The sequence below is a fragment of the Eulemur rufifrons genome, chromosome 30 (genome assembly GCF_041146395.1).
Source record: "Eulemur rufifrons isolate Redbay chromosome 30, OSU_ERuf_1, whole genome shotgun sequence".
Classification (NCBI taxonomy): Eukaryota; Metazoa; Chordata; class Mammalia; order Primates; family Lemuridae; genus Eulemur; species Eulemur rufifrons.
Genome location: NC_091012.1, coordinates 20,708,296 through 20,728,189, shown reverse-complemented (window position 1 = coordinate 20,728,189; position 19,894 = coordinate 20,708,296). Strand labels below are relative to the sequence as shown.

The 19,894-nt window shown below is 57.4% G+C and overlaps 1 protein-coding gene across 3 annotated transcripts; it reads left to right on the top strand.

Moving 5' to 3' along the window:
• Positions 1-421: 421 nt before the first annotated feature.
• On the top strand, positions 422-19,002 carry ABCD1 (ATP binding cassette subfamily D member 1). Of its 3 annotated transcripts, none has more exons than XM_069464576.1 (11): positions 422-1,716; positions 4,477-4,657; positions 10,688-10,830; positions 10,915-11,083; positions 11,788-11,882; positions 13,834-13,979; positions 14,353-14,498; positions 17,234-17,318; positions 17,561-17,686; positions 17,821-18,041; positions 18,591-19,002. In XM_069464576.1, exons 1-11 carry the CDS (start codon positions 817-819, stop codon positions 18,644-18,646), a joined length of 2,268 nt encoding a protein of 755 aa, XP_069320677.1. In that variant the 5' UTR covers positions 422-816; the 3' UTR covers positions 18,647-19,002. The 3 variants fall into 3 exon arrangements, with proteins under 3 accessions (XP_069320677.1, XP_069320679.1, XP_069320678.1); XM_069464578.1 differs by having other exon boundaries at positions 18,530-18,658; XM_069464577.1 differs by lacking the exon at positions 18,591-19,002 and having other exon boundaries at positions 17,821-18,192.
• Positions 19,003-19,894: the final 892 nt, after the last annotated feature.

Genomic DNA, 19,894 nt, shown 5'->3' with positions numbered 1-19,894 from the left:
CCTTACCCCGCAGCCGGAAACCGGAAGCGCCCGCCGGGCCCCGCCCCCAGCCCTGCGAAGCCGCAGTGGCTCCGCCTACGGCTACTTCCCCCGCCCCTCAGCCGAGGGCTGGGCTCCGACAGCTTGAAAGAAAGCGGCGCCTGGCGGTCGGCTGCGGCGCCTCCGGCGCTCCGGGCACGCGGAGTTGGAAGGGGGGCGGGGCGGGGCCTTGGCAGGAAGGCGAGGGCCGCTTCTCTAGCCCCCGCGGTCATCCCTCGTCTCTGTGGTCCGGAGAGGGGGCGGGGCCTCGCTGCGGGAGAGAACGGGGTGGGGTGCTCCACGCCCGGACTCCGCCTCTCGCCCCTCCTCCGCCTCCTCCCCTTCCCCCGACTCGCCCCTGGGGAGGGGTGGGAAGGTGGGGATTCTGGGCCGGTGGCGGAGTCACTGTGGCTTCAGCCAGGCTACGGAGCGGACCGACGCGCCTGGTGCCCCGGGCAGGGGCGCCACCAGGGGAGGAGGAGGAGGAGAAGAAGAGACGCCCTCTCTGCCGGAGACCTCTTGAGACTCTGACCTCAGGGGGTAGGGGACTGACGAAAGGACAGCCAAGTTCCTCCACTTGGGCTGCTTGAAGAAGCCGCGACCCTGGAGGGCCCTGAGCCCACCGCACCAGGGACCCCAGCACCACCTCGGGGGCCTAAGGCGACAGTCTCAGGGACCACTGGAAGGTTTCCAGTTGCCTAGACGAGCCCCGGGTCAGAGCAACAACCCTTCCAGCCACCTGCCTCGACTGCTGCCTCAGGCACCAGTCCCAGCCCCCTGCTTGCAAGCCCAGGTGACATGCCGGTGCTTTCCACCCCCCGGACTTCACGGGTGACCAGGCTGAAGCGCACGGCGGTGGTTCTGGCTCTCACAGCCTATGGGGTCCACAAAATCTACCCCCTGGTGCGGCAGTACCTGGCTCCGGCCAGGGGCCCTCAGGTGCCAACCAGGGAGCCCGCGCAAGAGGTCTCCGGGGCCACAGTGGCTAAAGCCGGCATGAATCGGGTATTCCTGCAGCGACTCCTGTGGCTCCTGCGGCTGCTATTCCCCCGGGTGCTGTGCAGGGAGACGGGGCTGCTAGCACTGCACTCGGCCACCCTGGTGAGCAGGACTTTCCTGTCAGTATATGTGGCCCGCCTGGACGGAAGGCTGGCCCGCTGCATCGTGCGCAAGGACCCACGGGCCTTTGGCTGGCAGCTGCTGCAGTGGCTCCTCATCGCCCTCCCTGCCACCTTCATCAACAGTGCCATCCGCTACCTGGAGGGCCAGCTGACCCTGTCTTTCCGCAGCCGTCTGGTGGCCCATGCCTACAGGCTCTACTTCTCCCAGCAGACCTACTACCGAGTCAGCAACATGGATGGCCGGCTTCGCAACCCTGACCAGTCTCTGACAGAGGATGTGGTGGCCTTTGCTGCCTCTGTGGCCCACCTCTACTCCAACCTGACCAAGCCACTCCTAGACGTGGCTGTGACCTCCTACACCCTACTTCGAGCGGCCCGATCACGCGGGGCTGGCACAGCCTGGCCCTCGGCTATTGCTGGCCTCGTGGTATTCCTCACAGCCAACGTGCTACGGGCCTTCTCACCCAAGTTTGGGGAGCTGGTGGCAGAGGAGGCACGGCGGAAGGGGGAGCTGCGCTACATGCACTCTCGTGTGGTGGCCAACTCGGAGGAGATCGCTTTCTATGGGGGCCACGAGGTGGGGCAGGTTGGGGCGCTGGGCATGGAGCAAAGTGCATGGCTGGGAGGCCCAGGGGCAGGCAGCCATGAGTGGTGGGGAAAGCCCAGGGCTGGCCGGGGCTGATGCCAAGCATGTGGAGCCGTGGGGGGGGGGGGGCTAGGGTGGGCAGGGCATTGGGTAGCCATGGACTTAGGCACAGAAATGGAGAAGCAGGAAGGCTGGGTGGGGACTGTCCTGTGCTGGCTGCGTGCTCACTCCAGGCCACTTCTGCTTCCTCTCCTCCTCAAGGAGGTTGTCCTGGACTTAGAGCTGTGGATCCTAGCGGTTTGAGACGCTAGAGCTCTGGCTTGCCCCACTCCTGCAGCCAGCCAGGGGGAGACTGCCTTTTGGGAGCGGGGACCATGGGACTCAACCTGCTGTCTGGGCCCCTGTGCCCTTTGAAGGCCAGCATCCATCAGAGCTGGCCAGCCAGGCAGGCAGGCATTATGGGCATGACTCAGCCCAAGCGGAGGTTAATGAGCTGGCCTGGCCGAGCTGGCCTGGCCGCGGCGGCAGTGGCCATACTTGGGGTCAAGACCTCCAGAGCCCACAGGCCTGCCCACCTACCAACTGGCTCAGCTGCCTCCCCGCACCCTCAGGCTAGGGATGCTGGGCCCAGGCCGCCACCGCGGCAGGACACACTTCCTGCCCCTTGCGTGGCCGCCCTTCCGCCTGGATCCCAGGCTCTTAGCTCCCCGGTGGGCAGGGGCCGATGCTGGGGCGGGCCAGGCAGCCGCCAGGAAAGGTTACTCCAGGCCAATGCTCCCTTTATCTCTCCTCGGCCCCGCCCTTTCCTCGTGCTTGAGGCTGCAGCTGCCTCCAGTCCAGCTCTCTGTGACTTGGTTTCACTTCCTGAGTGCTTGGGGGGAAGGGGGAGGGGCACAATGGCATCCACCTCCTGAGGGCTCTTATGTGTTCCCTGGGTCAGATGGCCTCTTGCCCCAGGACCAAATCTCATTGGCTGTTCCCTGGGCAAAGAAGCAGGCTTGTCCCTAATTTCTAAAAAAGGCTTGTCCCTGAACTCTACAGAGAGAGGCATCCCAGGTGTGGGCCAGACTACAGATTAGGAGAAAAGGCACCCAGCCTTCAGTTGAAACCCCTCTCCTGCTCTCCTCTTCTCCCACTGTAAGGCCCTGGCAGGCAGCCGTGCCGTTGGGTTAGGCGCTTGGCACATCACCCGCAGCTACACTGTCAGCCTTGGCTGGCACTGCTGCCAGCTCTCGGCACGAGTCTGCTTTGCCAGGACACTCAGAGGAGGTGTGCTCACTTCAGGAATGGGAGATTTGGCTTGAGGAAAGCTGAGTTGTGCATGAAGACCTAGGCGGTGGGGGGCAGAAGAGAGATCGCTGGTGCTTTGAAGGACTTCCCCCAGGCTAGCTTCAGGAAATAGCACATTGGCCAAGAGGGTTTGCTTGCCAGGGCTGGAGGGCCCCCTGTGCATCCACGGCTTATCTGCATAGGCCTTGGCTGAAAAGCTATGTGGGGTGACAGGACCCCATGGGTGGGTCAATTGCCCTTGCTGTGCAAGCATGTGGCCCACTCCAGTCCCACTGGCTGATGTCCCCGTGGACACCAGCCTAGGCTCAGATCAACAGGTTTGGGCAGAAGTAACAGAGTATTCTGTTCTTGCTGGGATTTCAACAGGGAGGCTTATTTAAACACACACATGCACACACACACACATACACCCCACCTCTTAAGTGGTTGAGAACAAAGTAAACCTTTCTCAGTAAATCAAAGTAGCATTTACAAGAATGTGGTTCTCCTAACAGCTCTGCCAGTGTGGTCCAGATTCTACCACCGGGCTGTGTGGATGGACTTGGGCAGATCATTTTGCCTGTCTGGGCCTCAGTGTTCCACTGTACAGTGGACATGTGGATACACATGTGCAGTGGGACATGGTGAGAATCAAACAGAGACAGATGTGAAAACACTCAGCAAATGGTGCCAGTTTGGGTAGCTGTCACCAGATGGGTGTGGGGAGCCAGGGCTGGGGCCCAAGCCCCTGGACTGAACCTTGGTGGCCTGGACCTGAGCACATCCCGACACCCCCACCCGCCCCTGCCCATCTGACTGCTGCTGCCACCCTCTTCCCTGCACGGGACCCTTCCCCCACGTGTCCCCGTCCACACGGCAGGTGGTGACCAGTGAGGGAATGGGGACAGGAAGGCAGGGAAGGCCTACCCACTGCTAAGGGAACAAGAGCCAGGCTCCTGGTTTGGGTGGGAAAATGCAGTACAAGTTTCTCACCCCAAGGAACTCTGGGAAAGGATGGGGAGGTGGGGCCTAAGACTATTAAACCGGGTTTTTCAGAACCAAGATCACTGCCCTTTGCTCTCCTGTACTGCTCTTTGCTGAGTTCAGGGTCAGATGTTAGAGCTGCTGGTCTTCTCTCGGGGAAAGGGAGGTTGTGCCTGGACAGCAGGGCCAGGAGGAGGGTGCTGGGGGGAGCCCAAAGAAATGGGCTCAGCAGAGGACTGAAAAGTGACTGCCCTGGGCCTGTTTTCAGGGCACAGAGGGGAGTGGAAAGAAGGGACGAGAGCTGCACTGTGACAGCAGGCAGTCCCTTACCCCCCACTAACCTGAGTTTGAGACTTGGCGCTGCCCAGTCGTAACCCCCAGCTCTTCACCTTGTCATGCCATCAAATGGCCTAACATGTGTAAGCAGCAGTGGGGACTCCCACCATTGCCCACATGGGAGCTGTCGTGAGGCCTCCCTGTCTCTGTCATCCCCGGCAGGTGGAGCTGGCCCTGCTGCAGCACTCCTACCAGGACCTGGCCTCCCAGATCAACCTCATCCTTCTGGAACGCCTGTGGTACGTCATGCTGGAGCAATTCCTCATGAAGTATGTGTGGAGCGCCTCAGGCCTGCTCATGGTGGCTGTCCCCATCATCACTGCCACCGGCTACTCAGAGTCAGGTGAGAGCCAGTGCTCCAGGGGGCCAGAGGTAGGAGCCCTGTCCTGTAGCTCTGGGGACACTGAGGCCTACAGGCAGCCTTGAAGTCACCAGAGGTTGGGTTCTCTTTTAGCTCCTTATTGCCTTTCACCTGCACACGACTCAGAAGCACCACATGTCACTTCACCAGGTGCATGTACCCTCGCCCACCTGTCTCTGTCCTCGGTCCAACTGCCGCTTGGAGCGGGGAGGATGGGGGGCATGCCTGGGTGAGCCCTTCAGCTCTGGACTTGGTTTCCCCACCCCTAAAACAGCTTTTGTAGGTTGCAAAGGGTAGAGACCACCACCCTAGGGCCTTTTGGGGTCAGTGGGAAGCCTGTTCTACCTGTTATTTTAGCGATGATCAGATTTTCTTTGTTCTCATTTTGTTCCTCTACTGGTTTGCAAGTATTCAGTCTCTTTACAGTATGTCAGTGGTTACCCTTCAAAAGGTGAACATGCATACTTGACACAGTGTTAGGTTAATCAGTAGCTCCCCCTCCTCCTGGGCCTTAGGACCCTTGAGCTGCCAGAACTGACGCCTGTCAGCCGTGTGCCGGTAGCTTGACACAGAGCTGGGTTTGACCTTTTCTTCTTTGCTCTTGCTCTATCCAGCCCGCGCGTGCTGCAGCTTGCCGGCGAGTTTGCTGGTTTCTTCGCTCACCATTTCCTTCTTACATCTCAGTCAGATAGACATCTTTTGAAAGTTCTTTCAGCAAGGGTTTTGTCGTGGGAAATTCTTGATTATTTTGTTGTCTGAAAATGTCTTTATTTCACCCTTATTCCCAAGCTAAAGTTTAGCTGGGTGTGGGACCCTAGGCGGACAGTTATTTTCTCTCAGCCCTTTGGCATTGTTTCATTGTCTTCTCCTCTCTTCTGCAACTGTTGAAAAATCTGTTAGCAGTTTGATTGTCCTCCCTTAGTAACCTGCATTTTTTCCTCTGGGTACTTTCATAATTTTCTCTTTGTCATTCTGTAGTTTTACTATGATGTGTCGAGGTGTGAGTTTCTGTTTATCCTGCTTGAGACTTGTATGTCCTTTGAGTATGCAGGTTTTTCAATCATTCTGGAAGACTCTCAGCTATGATCTTTTCCAGTGTTGTGTGGCTCTCATTCTTTTCACTCTCTTCTTCTGGAACTCCTGCTAGCCATATGCTGGACTTTTCGCTCTCTTCACTTGATCTCTTCCCCTCTCTGTAGTATTTCCCATCTAGCACTGTCTGCTGAATCCTGGGAGAGTTCTCGGACCCCCTTCCTGCTCATCAACTCACCAATTCACCAGTTTTCTCTCTGGCCATGTCTAACTTGAATTTTTTTCCACATTTCAGTGACTATTTCTGTAAGTTCTATTTGATTCTATTTCTCAAAAAAGTTTTCTTTTTCAAATAGAAATTTCAAACTGGCCGGGCGCGGTGGCTCACGCCTGTAATCCTAGCACTCTGGGAGGCCGAGGAGGCCGAGGCGGGTGGATCGCTCGAGGTCAGGAGTTCGAGACCAGCCTGAGCAAGAGCGAGACCCCGTCTCTACTAAAAATAGAAAGAAATTATATGGACAACTAAAACATATATACAAAAAATTAGCCGGGCATGGTGGCGCATGCCTGTAGTCCCAGCTACTCGGGAGGCTGAGGCAGTAGGATCGCTTAAGCCCAGGAGTTTGAGGTTGCTGTGAGCTAGACTGATGCCACGGCACTCACTCTAGCCCGGGCAACAGAGCGAGACTCTGTCTCAAAAAAAAAAAAAAAAAAAGAAATTTCAAACTGCTTTTGTCTCTTATTTGCTCATCTTTTCAACTATTCTTTTTATGCTGTGTATCATATTAATCATACACATTCCATAGTCTCTATCCAATCAATGATTGGTTATCTTAAGTTCTTGGGGGTCTAATCCACCTTTATCTTCTGTCTGCGGGTCTTCACTCATTTCCTTGTGGGCGTTGCCATGGGACTTCTATGGGAATCGGTATGCCCTCGATGGAGGGTGTAGTTCCATATTTGTTCTATTTTGGCCAGCAGTCCAGGGTAATTAACCACTCGGAGGCCATTTTCATGTTAACTTCTCAGCTTGTGCAGGAGGGGGGTGATTTCTGAATGTGGAGGTAGTATTTATTTGAATTCATTTGAATTGCAGACATATAATTGCAAATTCCTAGAGGAGACCTTTTGTTCAGTGCGCCTAGAGTGCAGGCTAAGCAAATAAAGCTTCCTAGCCTTCTGCCTGTCCGTCTCTGGGGATTTCAGAGGCTCACCTGGCTGCTTGCTTCTCTTTTTGCTCCTGGGAATTTCCTCTGTTCTCCTTCAATCACGGCTCTGCTTTAAACAGTATTATAGTTTATCCAGTTTGCTGGCAAGAGGGTTTTCAGTTACATGTATATGTATACACACACACACTGTTTCCAAAACAGAAACAGAAATCTCTCTGATTCTCTTCCTATTATGTTTCCACCTGGGGAGCTTCAGAGAAGCCTGAGCTCCTGACCCTGCCTGGGGGCCTTTGAAAGAAAGGAGTGAGGTGCTCCCCTGGCCCATGCCTGCTCCATTTCCATCTTCCTAGCCTCTTTGTTATTCCTTCAAAACACCAGGCATGCTTCTGCCTCAGGGCCTTTGCACATGCTGCACACTCTGCCGGGAGCTCCCTTTCCTCTGCTGCCCCCTTGGCTCAGTCCCTCCCTCTGTCAGAGCTTTACTGGCAGCCGCCCCCTCCCATAGGGTAGACCTGGGCTGCCCACCGCTCACCTTTATCATCCTTTTCCCAACTTATGCTGGCCCAAGAACTGAATACCTTGTCTATGGCACACCTCTGCCTACCTTAGACTGCAAGCTAGATGAAGGCAGGGATTTTGGTCTGTTTTGTCCCTGCAGTGTCCCTAGCACCCAGTGGCTAGTGAGGGCTCCAGGTGCTTCAGGGAGGCCAAGAGCTCTGGGGGCCAGCGGGAAGAGGCAGGCACTCACTAACTGGGGAGGATTTAGGTAAGCTTTGCTCTGCTGGCCTGCAAGGCAGGAGGGCCCAGGAGAGGAGCAGGGCCCATGGCTCACTCCAGCCCAGAGGCCTTGCTGGGCCCTGGTGTTAGCTGCCTAAGGCTCTGTACCAGGAGGCCCTGGGCACAAAGACCCTCAGACCCCTTTTGTCCACAGTGACTGTCCAGCTTTAAGAACGTCTAGGGAGGAAGGCTTGAGTCCCTACTGTCTGTTGGGGCTGTGTCCTTGAGGGCATGGTGGGAAGCAAGGCCCAGGACCTTAGACTCAGGATTAACACCCCCACCCCCTGCCAAGTTCATTTCCCTGGTTTCCTGAGCCAGGCCCCAGAAGGCAATGCAAAGCGCTCTGCCCATCCATCCTGTCCCCTTTCCACCCACACTGCTCTGAGCTGACTCCGTGTTCCTTTTCCTCTTTGCCCCACTCTTACCAGTGATCCCTAAGGCCCCACCTCAGCATCACAGATGCCCCTGGATGGAGTCCTCAGGCTCTTCCCAAAACCTTCCTTCCTGCCACTTCAGCCCACACCCCAGGACCCTCAGAGTTGGCCTCTCCCTGCTCCCCACCGCCATTTCCAGAAGATCCCTTGTGTAAAAATCCTGCTCCTGTGGGGGCTGCAAGGGTCAAAGGAGTCAAGACCATTGACAAAGGAAGGTGGAGGATGCTGCCATGGGGTCCAGGGAAGCAAGTTAAGACAGGAGCAGCTCCTGGGGAAAAACAGAGGCCAAACAGTGGCTGGCCATGAGCACAGAGATCAGAGACCATGGTGTAGAGATGAGGGAGAAATGGGCATAGCAGAGATAGTCAGAAAGTGGGACGTTCGCATTTCAAAGGCAGACAGGTCTGGGCATTGGTGATGAAGTCCAAGTGTGTCCCAGGAGGGGCTGACATCAATGGTGCAGGACAGAGGGCAGGAGGCAGTCTAGGGATGTTTGTGCCAAGAAACAAAGCCAGATGCCTACTGGCTCAGTTTTGACATCAATGGTATTGAGATGTAATTAACATACCATACCATTCAGCATTTTTTTTTTTTTTTGAGACAGGGTCTCACTCTGTCATCCTAGGTAGAGTGCAGTGGCATCATCATAGTTCACTGCCACCTCGAACTTCTGGGCTCAAGTGATCCTCCTGCCTTAGCCTTCTGAGTAGCTGGGACTATAGGCGCCCAGCTAATTTTTCTACTTTTATTGGAGATGGGGTCTCGCCCTTGCTCAGGCTGGTCTCGAACTCCTGAGTTCAAGCGATCCTCCTGCCTTGGCCTCCCAGAGTGCTAGGATTACAGACGTGAGCCATCGTGCCCGGCCCAATCCAGTCTTTTAAAATGTACAGTTTGTTGGTTTTTAAATATTCGCAGAGTTGTGCAACCATCACCGCTCTCTAAGTCTTGAATATTTTTATCACCCCATAAAGAAACTACAGAGTCTAGAAAATTTGGATTCAGTCAAAAGGCCGCACTCAAAGATCCAGAAGGCCACATGTGGCCCCAGGGCCACAGGTTCCCCACCCCTGCCCCAGACCCATTAGCAATCACTCCCCATTACCCCTCCCTCAGTCCCTGGCAACCACTGATGTGCTGTATCTATGGATTTGCCTGTTCGGGACATTTTATAGAAATAGAATCACACAATATGTGGTCTTTGTGACTGGCTTCTTTCTCTTAGCATAATGGTTTCAAGGCTCATCCATGTTGTAAGATGAATCAGTACTTTATTCCTTTTTGTGGCTGAATAATATTCCATTGTACGCATGTAGCACAGTTTCTTTACCCATTCATCTACTGATGGGCATCTTGGGTTGCGTCTGCCTTTTGGCCGTTGTGAACAATGCTGCTGTGAGCGGTCATGTACGTTCTGCATGCGGACAGATCCTTTGTTTCTCCTGAGTATGTGGCCAGTAGTGGAGTTGCTGAGTCATATGGTGACTCCTCAAAAGGTTCCTGCCAGACTGTCTTCCACAGCAGCTGCACCATTTTACCTTCCCGCTGGCAGCCTAGGTGGCTTCCGGCTTGTCATCCTCCCTGACTGACACATTATTGTCTCCTTTAAATTCTAGCCTGACTGGGTGTGAAGTGGGATCTCCTGGTGGTTTCGATTTGCATTTCTCTAATGACTAAAGACGTTGAGCATCTTCTCAGGGGCTTACTAGCCATTTGTGTATCTTCTTTGGAGAAGTATCTATTCAGATCCTTTGCCCATTGTTTGACTGGGTTATCTCTTTAAATTGTAAAAGTTCTTTATAATAGTCTGGATACCGCACCTGTATCAGATACATGATTGACAAACACTTTCTCCCACTCTGTGTGTTGTCTTTTCACTTTCTTTTTTTTTTTGACAGAGTCTCGCTCTGTTGCCCGGGCTAGAGTGCCATGGCATCACCCTAGCTCACAGCAACCTCAAACTCCTGGGCTCAAGCAATACTCCTGCCTCAGCCTCCCGAGTAGCTGGGACTATAGGCATGTGCCACCATGCCCGGCTAATTTTATATGTATATACTTTTAGTTGTCCAGCTAATTTCTTTCTATTTTTTTAGTAGAGACGGGGTCTCACTCTTGCTCAGGCTGGTCTCGAACTCCTGAGCTCAAATGATCCACCTGCCTTGGCCTCCCAGAGTGCTAGGATTACAGGCGTGAGCCACTGCGCCCTGGCCTCTTTTCACTTTCTTGATGGTGCCCTTTGTTGTACGAAAGTGTTTTATTTTGATGAAGTTCAATTGACCTGATTTTCTTTTGTTGCTTATGCTTTTGGTGTCATAGTTAAGGAACCATTGCCATATCCAAGGTCATGAAGGTTTACCCCTATTTTCTTCTTACAGTGTTCTAGTTTAGCTCTTACACGGCAGCCTGTGACCCCCCCCCCACGAGTTAGTTCTCGTGTGTGGCATGAGGTGGGCTCGCCCTCGGGCACATGGATGTATATGCATGTGTCTGGTTGTCCCCGTACCATTTGCTGAAGAGACTCATCTTCCCCTCTAGTAGCTCATTTTTGACTTTCCCCTCTCTCTGCCCCTCCCTGTTACCCCTGCCCCCCTCATGCCTAGCAGACCCAGAGGCCATGAAGCACGCAGCCGTGGAGAAGAGGGGGGAGGAGCTGGTGAGCGAGCGCACGGAAGCCTTCACCATTGCCCGCAACCTCCTCACGGCGGCCGCAGATGCCATCGAGCGCATCATGTCATCGTACAAGGAGGTACCCTCCGTGGCCCGGCCCCACGCTTGCCATGCCCCTCTCCTCATGGCTGGCAGGGGCTGAGCCAGGTCGCCCTCCTTACAGGTGACAGAGCTGGCTGGCTACACAGCCCGGGTTCACGAGATGTTCCAGGTATTTGAGGATGTCCGACACTGTCGTTTTAAGAGGCCTGGGGAGCTGGAGGATGCTCAGGCAGGGTCTGGGGCCATGGTACGGCCTGGTGTCCACGTGGAAGGGCCCCTGAAGATCCTAGGTAAGGCTATCCCATCTCTTCCCATCCCTGCCTTTCTGCTGCAGGTGCCTGACTCGCTGCCCCAGCCCCTCCCCTCCATCCCACCCCAGCGCTCTGGGACCACTGTGCACCCCTGGCCTGTCCCGGTCCAACCGGGAGGGGAGGGCTTGCCCGGCAGGGTCTCCGAGGACTTCTGCCAGGGTGAACTGGGCCACTGGGGAAGGTTTCTGGGGAAAGGTGTAGGTCCAACAGCCTTCCTTACCAGGGAAGGCGCTGCCGGCCAACCTGCTGAGTTGCCCTCCTGAGGGCCCTGGCCTGGATTATTCATTGAAATAAAGTGGGATGTGGTCCCTGAGTGCAGAGGCTCACTCACCCGCACAGGGCAGCAGAGAAAGGTCAAGTCCGCATGCAGTGTGTGGGCTGCCGCAGAGGACTGTGCTGGAAGGGGAGGGCTGCAGAGCAGGAGTAGAGACTTAGTGCCTCGGGTTCCAGGGGACCAGAGGTTGGCAGCCAGGGGTGCAGCACTAGACACGGGGAGAGGGGTTCGGCTCGTTGGAAGACCTGGCTGTGTTCTCAAGGGGCCCTGGACCGCAGGATGCCTATTGGGCATCCACTGGCACATTATTAGGGGCAGGTAAGCCCGTCCCTGGGGGCACGCAGAACCCGCCAGAAGGCAGAGGGAGTGCTGCTGGTCCCTCTCCTCCCTCATCACATTCTCTCTGCAGGCCAGGTGGTGGACGTGGAGCAGGGGATCATCTGTGAGAACATCCCCATCATCACGCCCACGGGAGAGGTGGTGGTGGCCAGCCTCAACATCAGGGTAGGTCTTGCGGGGGAGGGGTGCCTGACCCAGAAGAGCTGACCGGGCTGGGCTGAGCAGACAGAGCTAGGGTGCCTGGCGGTCCGTGGCCACGAGCCTCAGTCCTTGGCTTCTTGCCTGCCTGTGCTGGCAGTGGCCATTGTCTCTAGATCTATGTGGCAGGTGGGCCAAGGTCAAGATGAGAGACCAGCGTGTCTCTATTTGTTCTGGGGCAATAGAGTCAAGGCTAATAAAAGAGACTAGGGATTACCAGGATTGGTCAAGGGTCACCCAAGTGTTCCTGGTCCTGTTGCCTGTTGCCAGCTCCCCACGCTCCTGAGAAAGCCAAGACTTAGAGGCTCTGGTTCAATTCTAGCCACTCCACCGACCTGGGCCTTTGCCATGGGTTGGGGGAGCAAGGGGCTGAGGGGCTGGTTCAGCTGGGGAGAAATCAGAGAAGAGGTGAGAGGAGGGGGTACGCAGGGCTCTGGAGGCCCGGCCTGTGTCCTTACCTCAAGTGGCATAATGCAGTGGTGTGTCCTCGTCACCCCAAACAGTACTCATTCGAAGGGGTGACGGGGAGCAGCTGGTAGCTGGCGGATGCGCGGTGGAGGTTCCCAGGCTGGCCCCTGGGAAGTGCAAGCAGGCAAAGGCACCACGGCCCTCGTGAGCAGGGCACTAGGTGCCACCCTTGGGAGGCGGTCGTCGTGTGGCTGTGTTAGGACCCGGAGGCTGCCCTCACCCAGTGGCTTGAACACCAGAAACGGACTCTCCCAGGTCGGGAGGCCAGAAGCCTGAGACGGAGGTGCCGGCAGGGTGGGTTCCTCCCAAGAACCGTGAGGGAGAGTGCGTTCCAGGGCTCTCTCCCAGTGCATGAGGTTGCTGGCAACCTTTGGGATCCCTTGGCTTCTGCTGCCTCACCCAACTTCTGCCTGTCTTCCCGTGGCTTTCTCCCTCTGGGTGTGTCTGTGTCCAAATGTGCCCTTTTTATAAGAACGCTAGTCGTGTTGGATCAGGGGCCCACCCTACTCTAGTGTGACCTTGTGTTAATTTAACTCATTGCATCAGCAACAACCCTATTTCCAAATAAGGTCACACTCTAAGGTACTGGGGATTAGGGTTCCAACATATGTATTTGGGGGGACACAATTCTACCTGTAACATTGACTGATGTAGGCCAAAGGCCACGACCTCAGATCCTCCCAAGAGCCCTATGCACGGTGTGGTTACTGTGGATCTCACAGAGACTAAGAGAGGCTAAAAGTGGCGATGGTGGTGACCGGGGCAATCTCTGATTCCGTGGCCTGTGCTCTCTCCCGCCCCTCCTCCCTCCATGCTGTCCGCCCCAGCCGGCTGGCATTGTTCCTGCAGTAGGCATTTCCCTAACTCTGGTGGGGATGATATGATTGGCAAATTGGGGGGCATGACGTCCTTGAGGCTGGGCTCAGGGCCACAGTGGTATCTCTGTGGCACCCTAGCACTCATGGAGGCAGAGGGGGCTGTGGGGGCAGGGAGACTGGCAGTGGGGCTTGTACTCTAAGTCTAGAACTGTAAAGAAAGCGCCTTTCAGGGCATTCCCTAAAGAGGGTCGAGACTCGACCCCGAGCTTGGATTCCCTGTGCAGTGGGAGGCAAATGAGATGGAGGGTGACGCTGTCTTGGAACACACCTATTCATTCAGTGTGGCAGAATAGGCCCTTTCTCTTGTGCTGGCCCTGTGTTCTCTGGGCATGCTAGGGCCTTTGGGGACAGGGCCGGGTCTTGGCCATTTCCCTATGTCCCAAGCCACGCATTCACTTAGGGCTCTGGACACTGGACCCCATCCCCCAAGCACTGCAGTCCCCTTACCAAGAGGACAAGAAGGGCCAACCCGCCAGCATCAGGTGTTGGGGGCTTCCCGAGGCTGGGAAGGAGGGCGCAGGGTGCAGGGGGACCCACACTGTCCGGGTGCCATGGGCTGCTGCCCCCTGCAGGTGGAAGAGGGCATGCACCTGCTCATCACAGGCCCCAACGGCTGCGGCAAGAGCTCTCTGTTCCGCATCCTCGGCGGGCTCTGGCCCACGTATGGGGGTGTGCTCTACAAGCCCCCGCCCCAGCGCATGTTCTACATCCCTCAGAGGTGAGAAGGCCTGGGGCCACCAGAGGGGCCTGCCGGTGGGTAGGGGGGAATAGAGCCCTGTACCCTGTCTCTTCCCTACCTCTTCCTACCTGTGCAATCGGAGGTGGCCTCCAACAGAGCCCAGGAGACGGTGGAGAAGCAGCACCTTAGGAGAGCCAGAGGAGCTATGGCGCCTGCTCCCTGCAGCGCCACCCCAGTCGCTCCCCCGTCCATTTCAGATTTGTGTGGGGAGTGTGTGTGCGCACGCATGCCTGCAGATGCATTCGGCGTGTGTGCATGCGCCCTGTGTGCGTGAGTGTGTGGGCACGTGCTGGGTGTGTGGGCGTACAGGGTGCACGTGGGTGTGGTGTGTGGACACGCAGCTTTCTCTCAGGCCCTACATGTCCGTGGGCTCCCTGCGCGACCAGGTGATCTACCCAGACTCGGTGGAGGACATGCGAAGGAAGGGCTACTCGGAGCAGCACCTGGAAGCCATCCTGGACATCGTGCACCTGCACCACATCCTGCAGAGGGAAGGAGGTAGGAGGTGGGGCAAGCACCCTTTGTCCCAAGACTCCCCATCGGGAACCTGCTGCCGCCCCTGGCCTTTCCCCCTTGGCCCCCAGGGGATGAAGATTATCTCAATATCTAGGAGTTCAGAGTACTAGGTGCCTCTTAGACCTGCCTACCAGGAAGGACTGGCAGTAAATAGGTGGCCCCAGGTGGCACGAGTGCACTAGGGAAGGGGGCATCTAGCAGGGCCACTTACCTTGTTGGGGGGCCCAGGACACCCTCTCTCAGAGAAGAGACGTCTAAGCTAAGACCTGTGGAATGCTGAGCAGTCCCGCTGTCCGGGAGCCAGGGGACAGCAGGGCCAGCTGGGCGTGGTGGCAGGGAAGGGCTGGCTCATGGAGGACCCTCTGGACCAGGTGGGAGCCCCTTCCTTGAGAGGGATCAGAAAGAAGCAGCCCTGGAAGGCTTTGGGCAGAGAAGTGACAGGTCAGTTTTGCCTTTGAGCAAGATGACCTGGCTCTAATGTGGAGGACAGGCTGCGGGGTGGTGGCAGGGGCAGCCAGGCAGGAGGTGAGTGCAGGTGTGTGGGGTGGCCTGGAGTTTGCGGGGTCGGGGGAGCAGGGGACAGGCAGAGGGAACACTGGGCCAGTGCTCACCAGAGGGCGACACAGGCTGGTGGCAAGGAAAGGTGTTGCGTCCCTCCCCATTGCTTGACTGCAGTGTCCATTGTGCCCGGAGGCAGGAAGGAGGGGAGGCCCATCCAGCTGCTCCAGCTGCGGCCCAAATGGAGGGTGCGTCCAATTTTCTTAGCGAAATCTGAGCATTAGGGTTCTGCTTCCAGCCCCCACCACTAGGTGCAAGATGGCCGTGAGCAGAGACCTCACCTCTCTGAGACTCCCTTCACCTGCACGAGAGAGGGGCTAGGTCCAATTCCTCCCTCAGGGCAGCACTGAAGGAAGCAAGTCCTGGAAGGGCCCATCATGGGTTGTCACCTGCCCGTGCTGAAAGGGAGGGGCAGAGGTGGTGAGTTCAGTGGAACAGCCCCTGGCCCGGCCTCTTTTGCTCCTTGCTGCCCTTGGCCTGGGAGGGCATCCTGTCCTCTCTGGCACCCCTGAGTGCCCAGGGCCTGTGGCCGACCAGCACCACGTGTTAGGATTGAGTTCAGCTGTGAGGAACAGAACTGTGCCTCCCCCAGTAGTGGCTTTAATCATTCATGAGCTTATCCTACTGTGCTGTGAAAGTCCCAGGAGACTCAGGCCACAGTTGGTTGGTGGCCGGCCCTGCTCTGCGAAGGCTCTGCTGTGTGTGGCCTCCATTCCCAAAGTGACCTCATGACGCAAGATGGCTGCTGCAGCCATCACGTCCACATCTAGGCTGTAGGATGGACGAAGTGAGGAGGAAGGGGCAAAGAAGTGCCTTCTGTCTTTCAAGGAAAGTTCCAGAAGCTGCCACACGTGTAACACTTAAACACTTATACCCCATTAGCCAGAATTTAGTCACATGATCACACCTCAGCATCAGGCAAGCTAGGAAGCGTGATTTTATTCTGAGCAGCCATGTGCCCTGCCAAAGCCTCTAGTCACATGAGAAAGCAGAACAGATGATAGGACAGGAGGAGCTGTTCCTGCCACGCTGTCCTCGCCCAGGTGCTGGCACCAGGCGGTGGGAGGGCCCAGCCTGTACCGGGAGGAGCCTCTGTTCTGGGAGACCCCTGTGGCTGTCGCTGTGCTCTCTGCAAGGCTGTGTGCTCCCACCGAGGGAGTGTGGGCTGGCTCTTCACTAACATCCTGTCAGGTGCCATAGGAGTTTCCTGTGGCTGCCATGACAAAGTCCCACAGGGGGAACTTGAACAGTAGACACGGATCATCTCCCCGCTCGGGAGGCTATCAAGGTGTCGCAGGGTTGGTTTCTTCTGAAGGCTGTGAGGGAAGGCTGTGTTCCCAGACCTCTCTCCTGGGCTTGTAGATGGCCATCTTCCTCCTGTGTCTCTTCACATCATCTTCCCTCTGTGTGTCCCTGTGTCCTAATTTCCCCTTTTTATAAGGACACAGTCATAGTGGCTTAGGGTCCACCCTAGTGACCTCATCGTACCTTGATTATCTCTGTAAAGACCCTATTTCCAAATGAGGTCATGTTCTAAGGTACTGGGCTTAGGACTCCAACATATCTTTTTGGGGGAAACAAAATTCCAGTCCTAACTTTTTCTTTGTTTTTTTTTAATTTCAGAATATCCAACTCTTTTTGAGTTATTAAAGCATCACAGGCCAGGTGCAATGGCTCAGGCCTGTAGTCTCACCACTTTGGGAGGCTGAGGCAGGAGGATCTCTTAAGCCCAGGAGTTTGAGACCAGCCTGGGCAACATAGCGGGACCCTGTCTTTACAAAACATTTAAAAATTAGCCGGGTGTGGTGGCTCGCGCCTGTAGTCTCAGCCACTCAGCAGGCTGAGGCAGGAGGATCACTTGAGCCCAGGAGTTGGAGGTTGCAGTGAGCTGTGATGACGCCACGGCACTCTAGCCTGGGTGAAAGAATGAGACCCTGTCTCTTAAAAAAAAAGAAAAATAGTGTCCCAGACAGACAAGGACAGAGTGTAAGCACGCAGCTGGGCAGGCTCCTGTGGAGTCAGACGTGCCCGTCATGCCTTCTGACTTGTTTCCCCAGCTCCGCTGAGCGAGCTCGGGCCCTCCCTGCCCCCGCCCTGGGACTGGCCCTCGCAGCCCCAGCCCCTGTGGAATTGAGCAGAGCCGCTTGCCTCCTGCCCAGGTTGGGAGGCTGTGTGTGACTGGAAGGACGTCCTCTCGGGGGGCGAGAAGCAGAGAATTGGCATGGCCCGCATGTTCTACCACAGGTGAGCCCTCAGAGGTGGCTTTCCAGGGTACCCGGGGTCGTCCCGCTCCCTCGGGCCCAGGGAGTCCTCTGGAGCCAGCAGGCACTCCCAGGAGGCTAGACGTGGGAGCTGGGGAGCCTGCCCGGGCAGGTGGGCTCTCTGGGGTCCCCCGGAGGAGGAGGAAAGCAGCTGCCCTTAGGAGGCCTGCGGTGTCGGGCAATGGAGGGTCCACAGACTCTCCCACTCGGTCCCCAACCCCCAAGGCCCAAATACGCCCTCTTGGATGAATGTACCAGCGCCGTGAGCATCGACGTGGAAGGCAAGATCTTCCAGGCGGCCAAGGACGCTGGCATCGCCCTGCTTTCCATCACCCACCGGCCCTCCCTGTGGTAGGTGCCCTCTCTCCCGGCCCGGAGTGGGGGGAGCATGCCATCCCCAGGAGGGGAGTGGCCTGGCAGCCCAGCCGGTGGCTCCTGCTGAGCACCCTTGCCTGCCTCCCTGCCCCTCTCCCTCTCTCGGCCAGGAAGTACCACACACACTTGCTGCAGTTCGACGGGGAGGGCGGCTGGAAGTTCGAGAAGCTGGACTCGGCCGCCCGCCTGAGCCTGACGGAGGAGAAGCAGCGGCTGGAGCAGCAGCTGGCAGGCATTCCCAAGATGCAGCGGCGCCTCCAGGAGCTCTGCCAGATCCTGGGCGAGGCCGTAGCCCCAGGGCAGCCGCCAGCACCCGGCAGCGAAGGCCCAGGTAGCGGCCTCCAGGGTGCCTCCACCTGACAGAGGGCCCCTGCCCCCAGGCCCTCACCCCTCCCAAGCTCTCGGAACACATGAAGGAAGCGGCAGCACCCGCCCTGCCCGCCCCTGCGTGGCCTGCCCTCCTCCCGGGCCTTCTGCCTCCCGCCCCGCGCCTGCCCACACCCTGGGGCTGTACCACGGTAACTGCCCTGTTCGGGGCGGCGGGTCCTTTACTTTTCTATGGGGAAGGAGCCTGGGGCTCAGGGTGGCCCCCACACTGGCCCCACACCAGTGCACCTGAGCGGAGAGCAGGGACCCCTATCCCCCCACCCCCCCGCCACTGCCCACCACTGCCAGCCAGAGTCTGTGCTGAGCCACCTCCCTCGTAAGACTCAAGTCCCCATTTTACCCTCTTCAGTCCCTCGAAGACCATATAGCCCATCCCCCCAGGGTGGCCAGCTGAGGCTCCCGTCTCACGGGACACCCTTCCTGCCATAACAGCGGCCAGAGAGGACACACAGTGAGACAGAGCCCCTTGTCTGCGTCCTCTTCTCCCCACCAGTAGTCTCGAAGAGCCCTCATGAGAAAGCGCCACACGCGTCGCCTACCAAGTGGTGAAGAGAACGCAGCCCTAGCTAGCCCTCTCCCTTTCTACAGCCTAATTTATTGGATTCCTGTTTGTAGCCGCCTCGGCTGCCAGTGTGAGTACCTGCCAGCAGGGGAGGCAGCCCAGCCTCCGAGTCCGTGGGCCCTGGCTGCCACCGGTGCCAAACCCAGCTCCTGGGCAGCTGTCGCCCACCAGCCTACACTGCCAGCCCCCACTGGGAGGCACAGGCCTCTGCTTGCCTGCCGGGAGCCAGAGCACCACGTTCCCGGCTCAGTGCCAAAGAGGGGTCAGCCGGGTAGCTGCAGAGCCAGTCCTCACCCGGGAGGGAGACCCCACGCCGCCGTGTGCCTTCCCCGGGCCCTCAGCCCCTCAGTAAAACCTCCTGTGGAAAACACAAGCCCACTGCCTGCCTCGCTGTCTGGGGGAGTCGGTTGCCTGTGGGAAAGAGGGTGAGTTTGGGAAAGGAGTGGGCCTAACCACCAGCTGCCGCCCGCCACCCTACCCAAAGACGTGGCCTCGGGAGCTACATGCTCTTGGGGTTCACCGGGTGGCAGGGAGGCAGAACCAGTGACCACGTTGCACAAAAATTGGCTGAGCCCGAATAGGACTCTGAGTCTGGTGCTGGGGGAGGGGACCACTGCCTGGTCCCTGCCTGAGGAGCTTTGAGAAAGGGACTGGGGAAAGCTGGGGAGCCACCAAGTAGGGGCGTGGGGAGCACGGAGGAGGCAGACTGCATGTAGACCTTCTAGGAAGAGAGACCTGCTTGCGCAAAGGCCCAGGGGCGAATCAGGAGCGAAATGCCGAGTGCAGGGCAGGGAGGGGCCGGGCTGGAGGCCACAACACCAGGTTCTGCCCAGAGTAGGCCGCGTGGCTGCGTGTGTGGGTGGGTGCTGGGAACCGGAGCCGCACGGGGACGTGGCAGGCCTGGCATGCCCACCAGCTTCAGAGCCCAGAGAACAGCAGTTCGAACCTTCATGCACGGAGGCCCGTAGCAGCCAAAGGGTGGGAGCAGCCCGAGTGCCCGTAGATGTGAATGGACAAAGAAAAAGTGGCCTGTCCCACGATGGAGTAGCACTCAGCCATAACAAGGAATGAAGCACTGATGTAGCCTACAGGGTGCAGGAACTTGAGACTTTATGCTCAGGGAGAGATGCCAGAGACAGAATGCCACATAGTGTGTGGTCCCATTTCTGTGAAATGCCCGGAACAGGCAAATCCGTAGAGACAGGAAGCAGATCAGTGGGTGCCAGGGGCTGGGG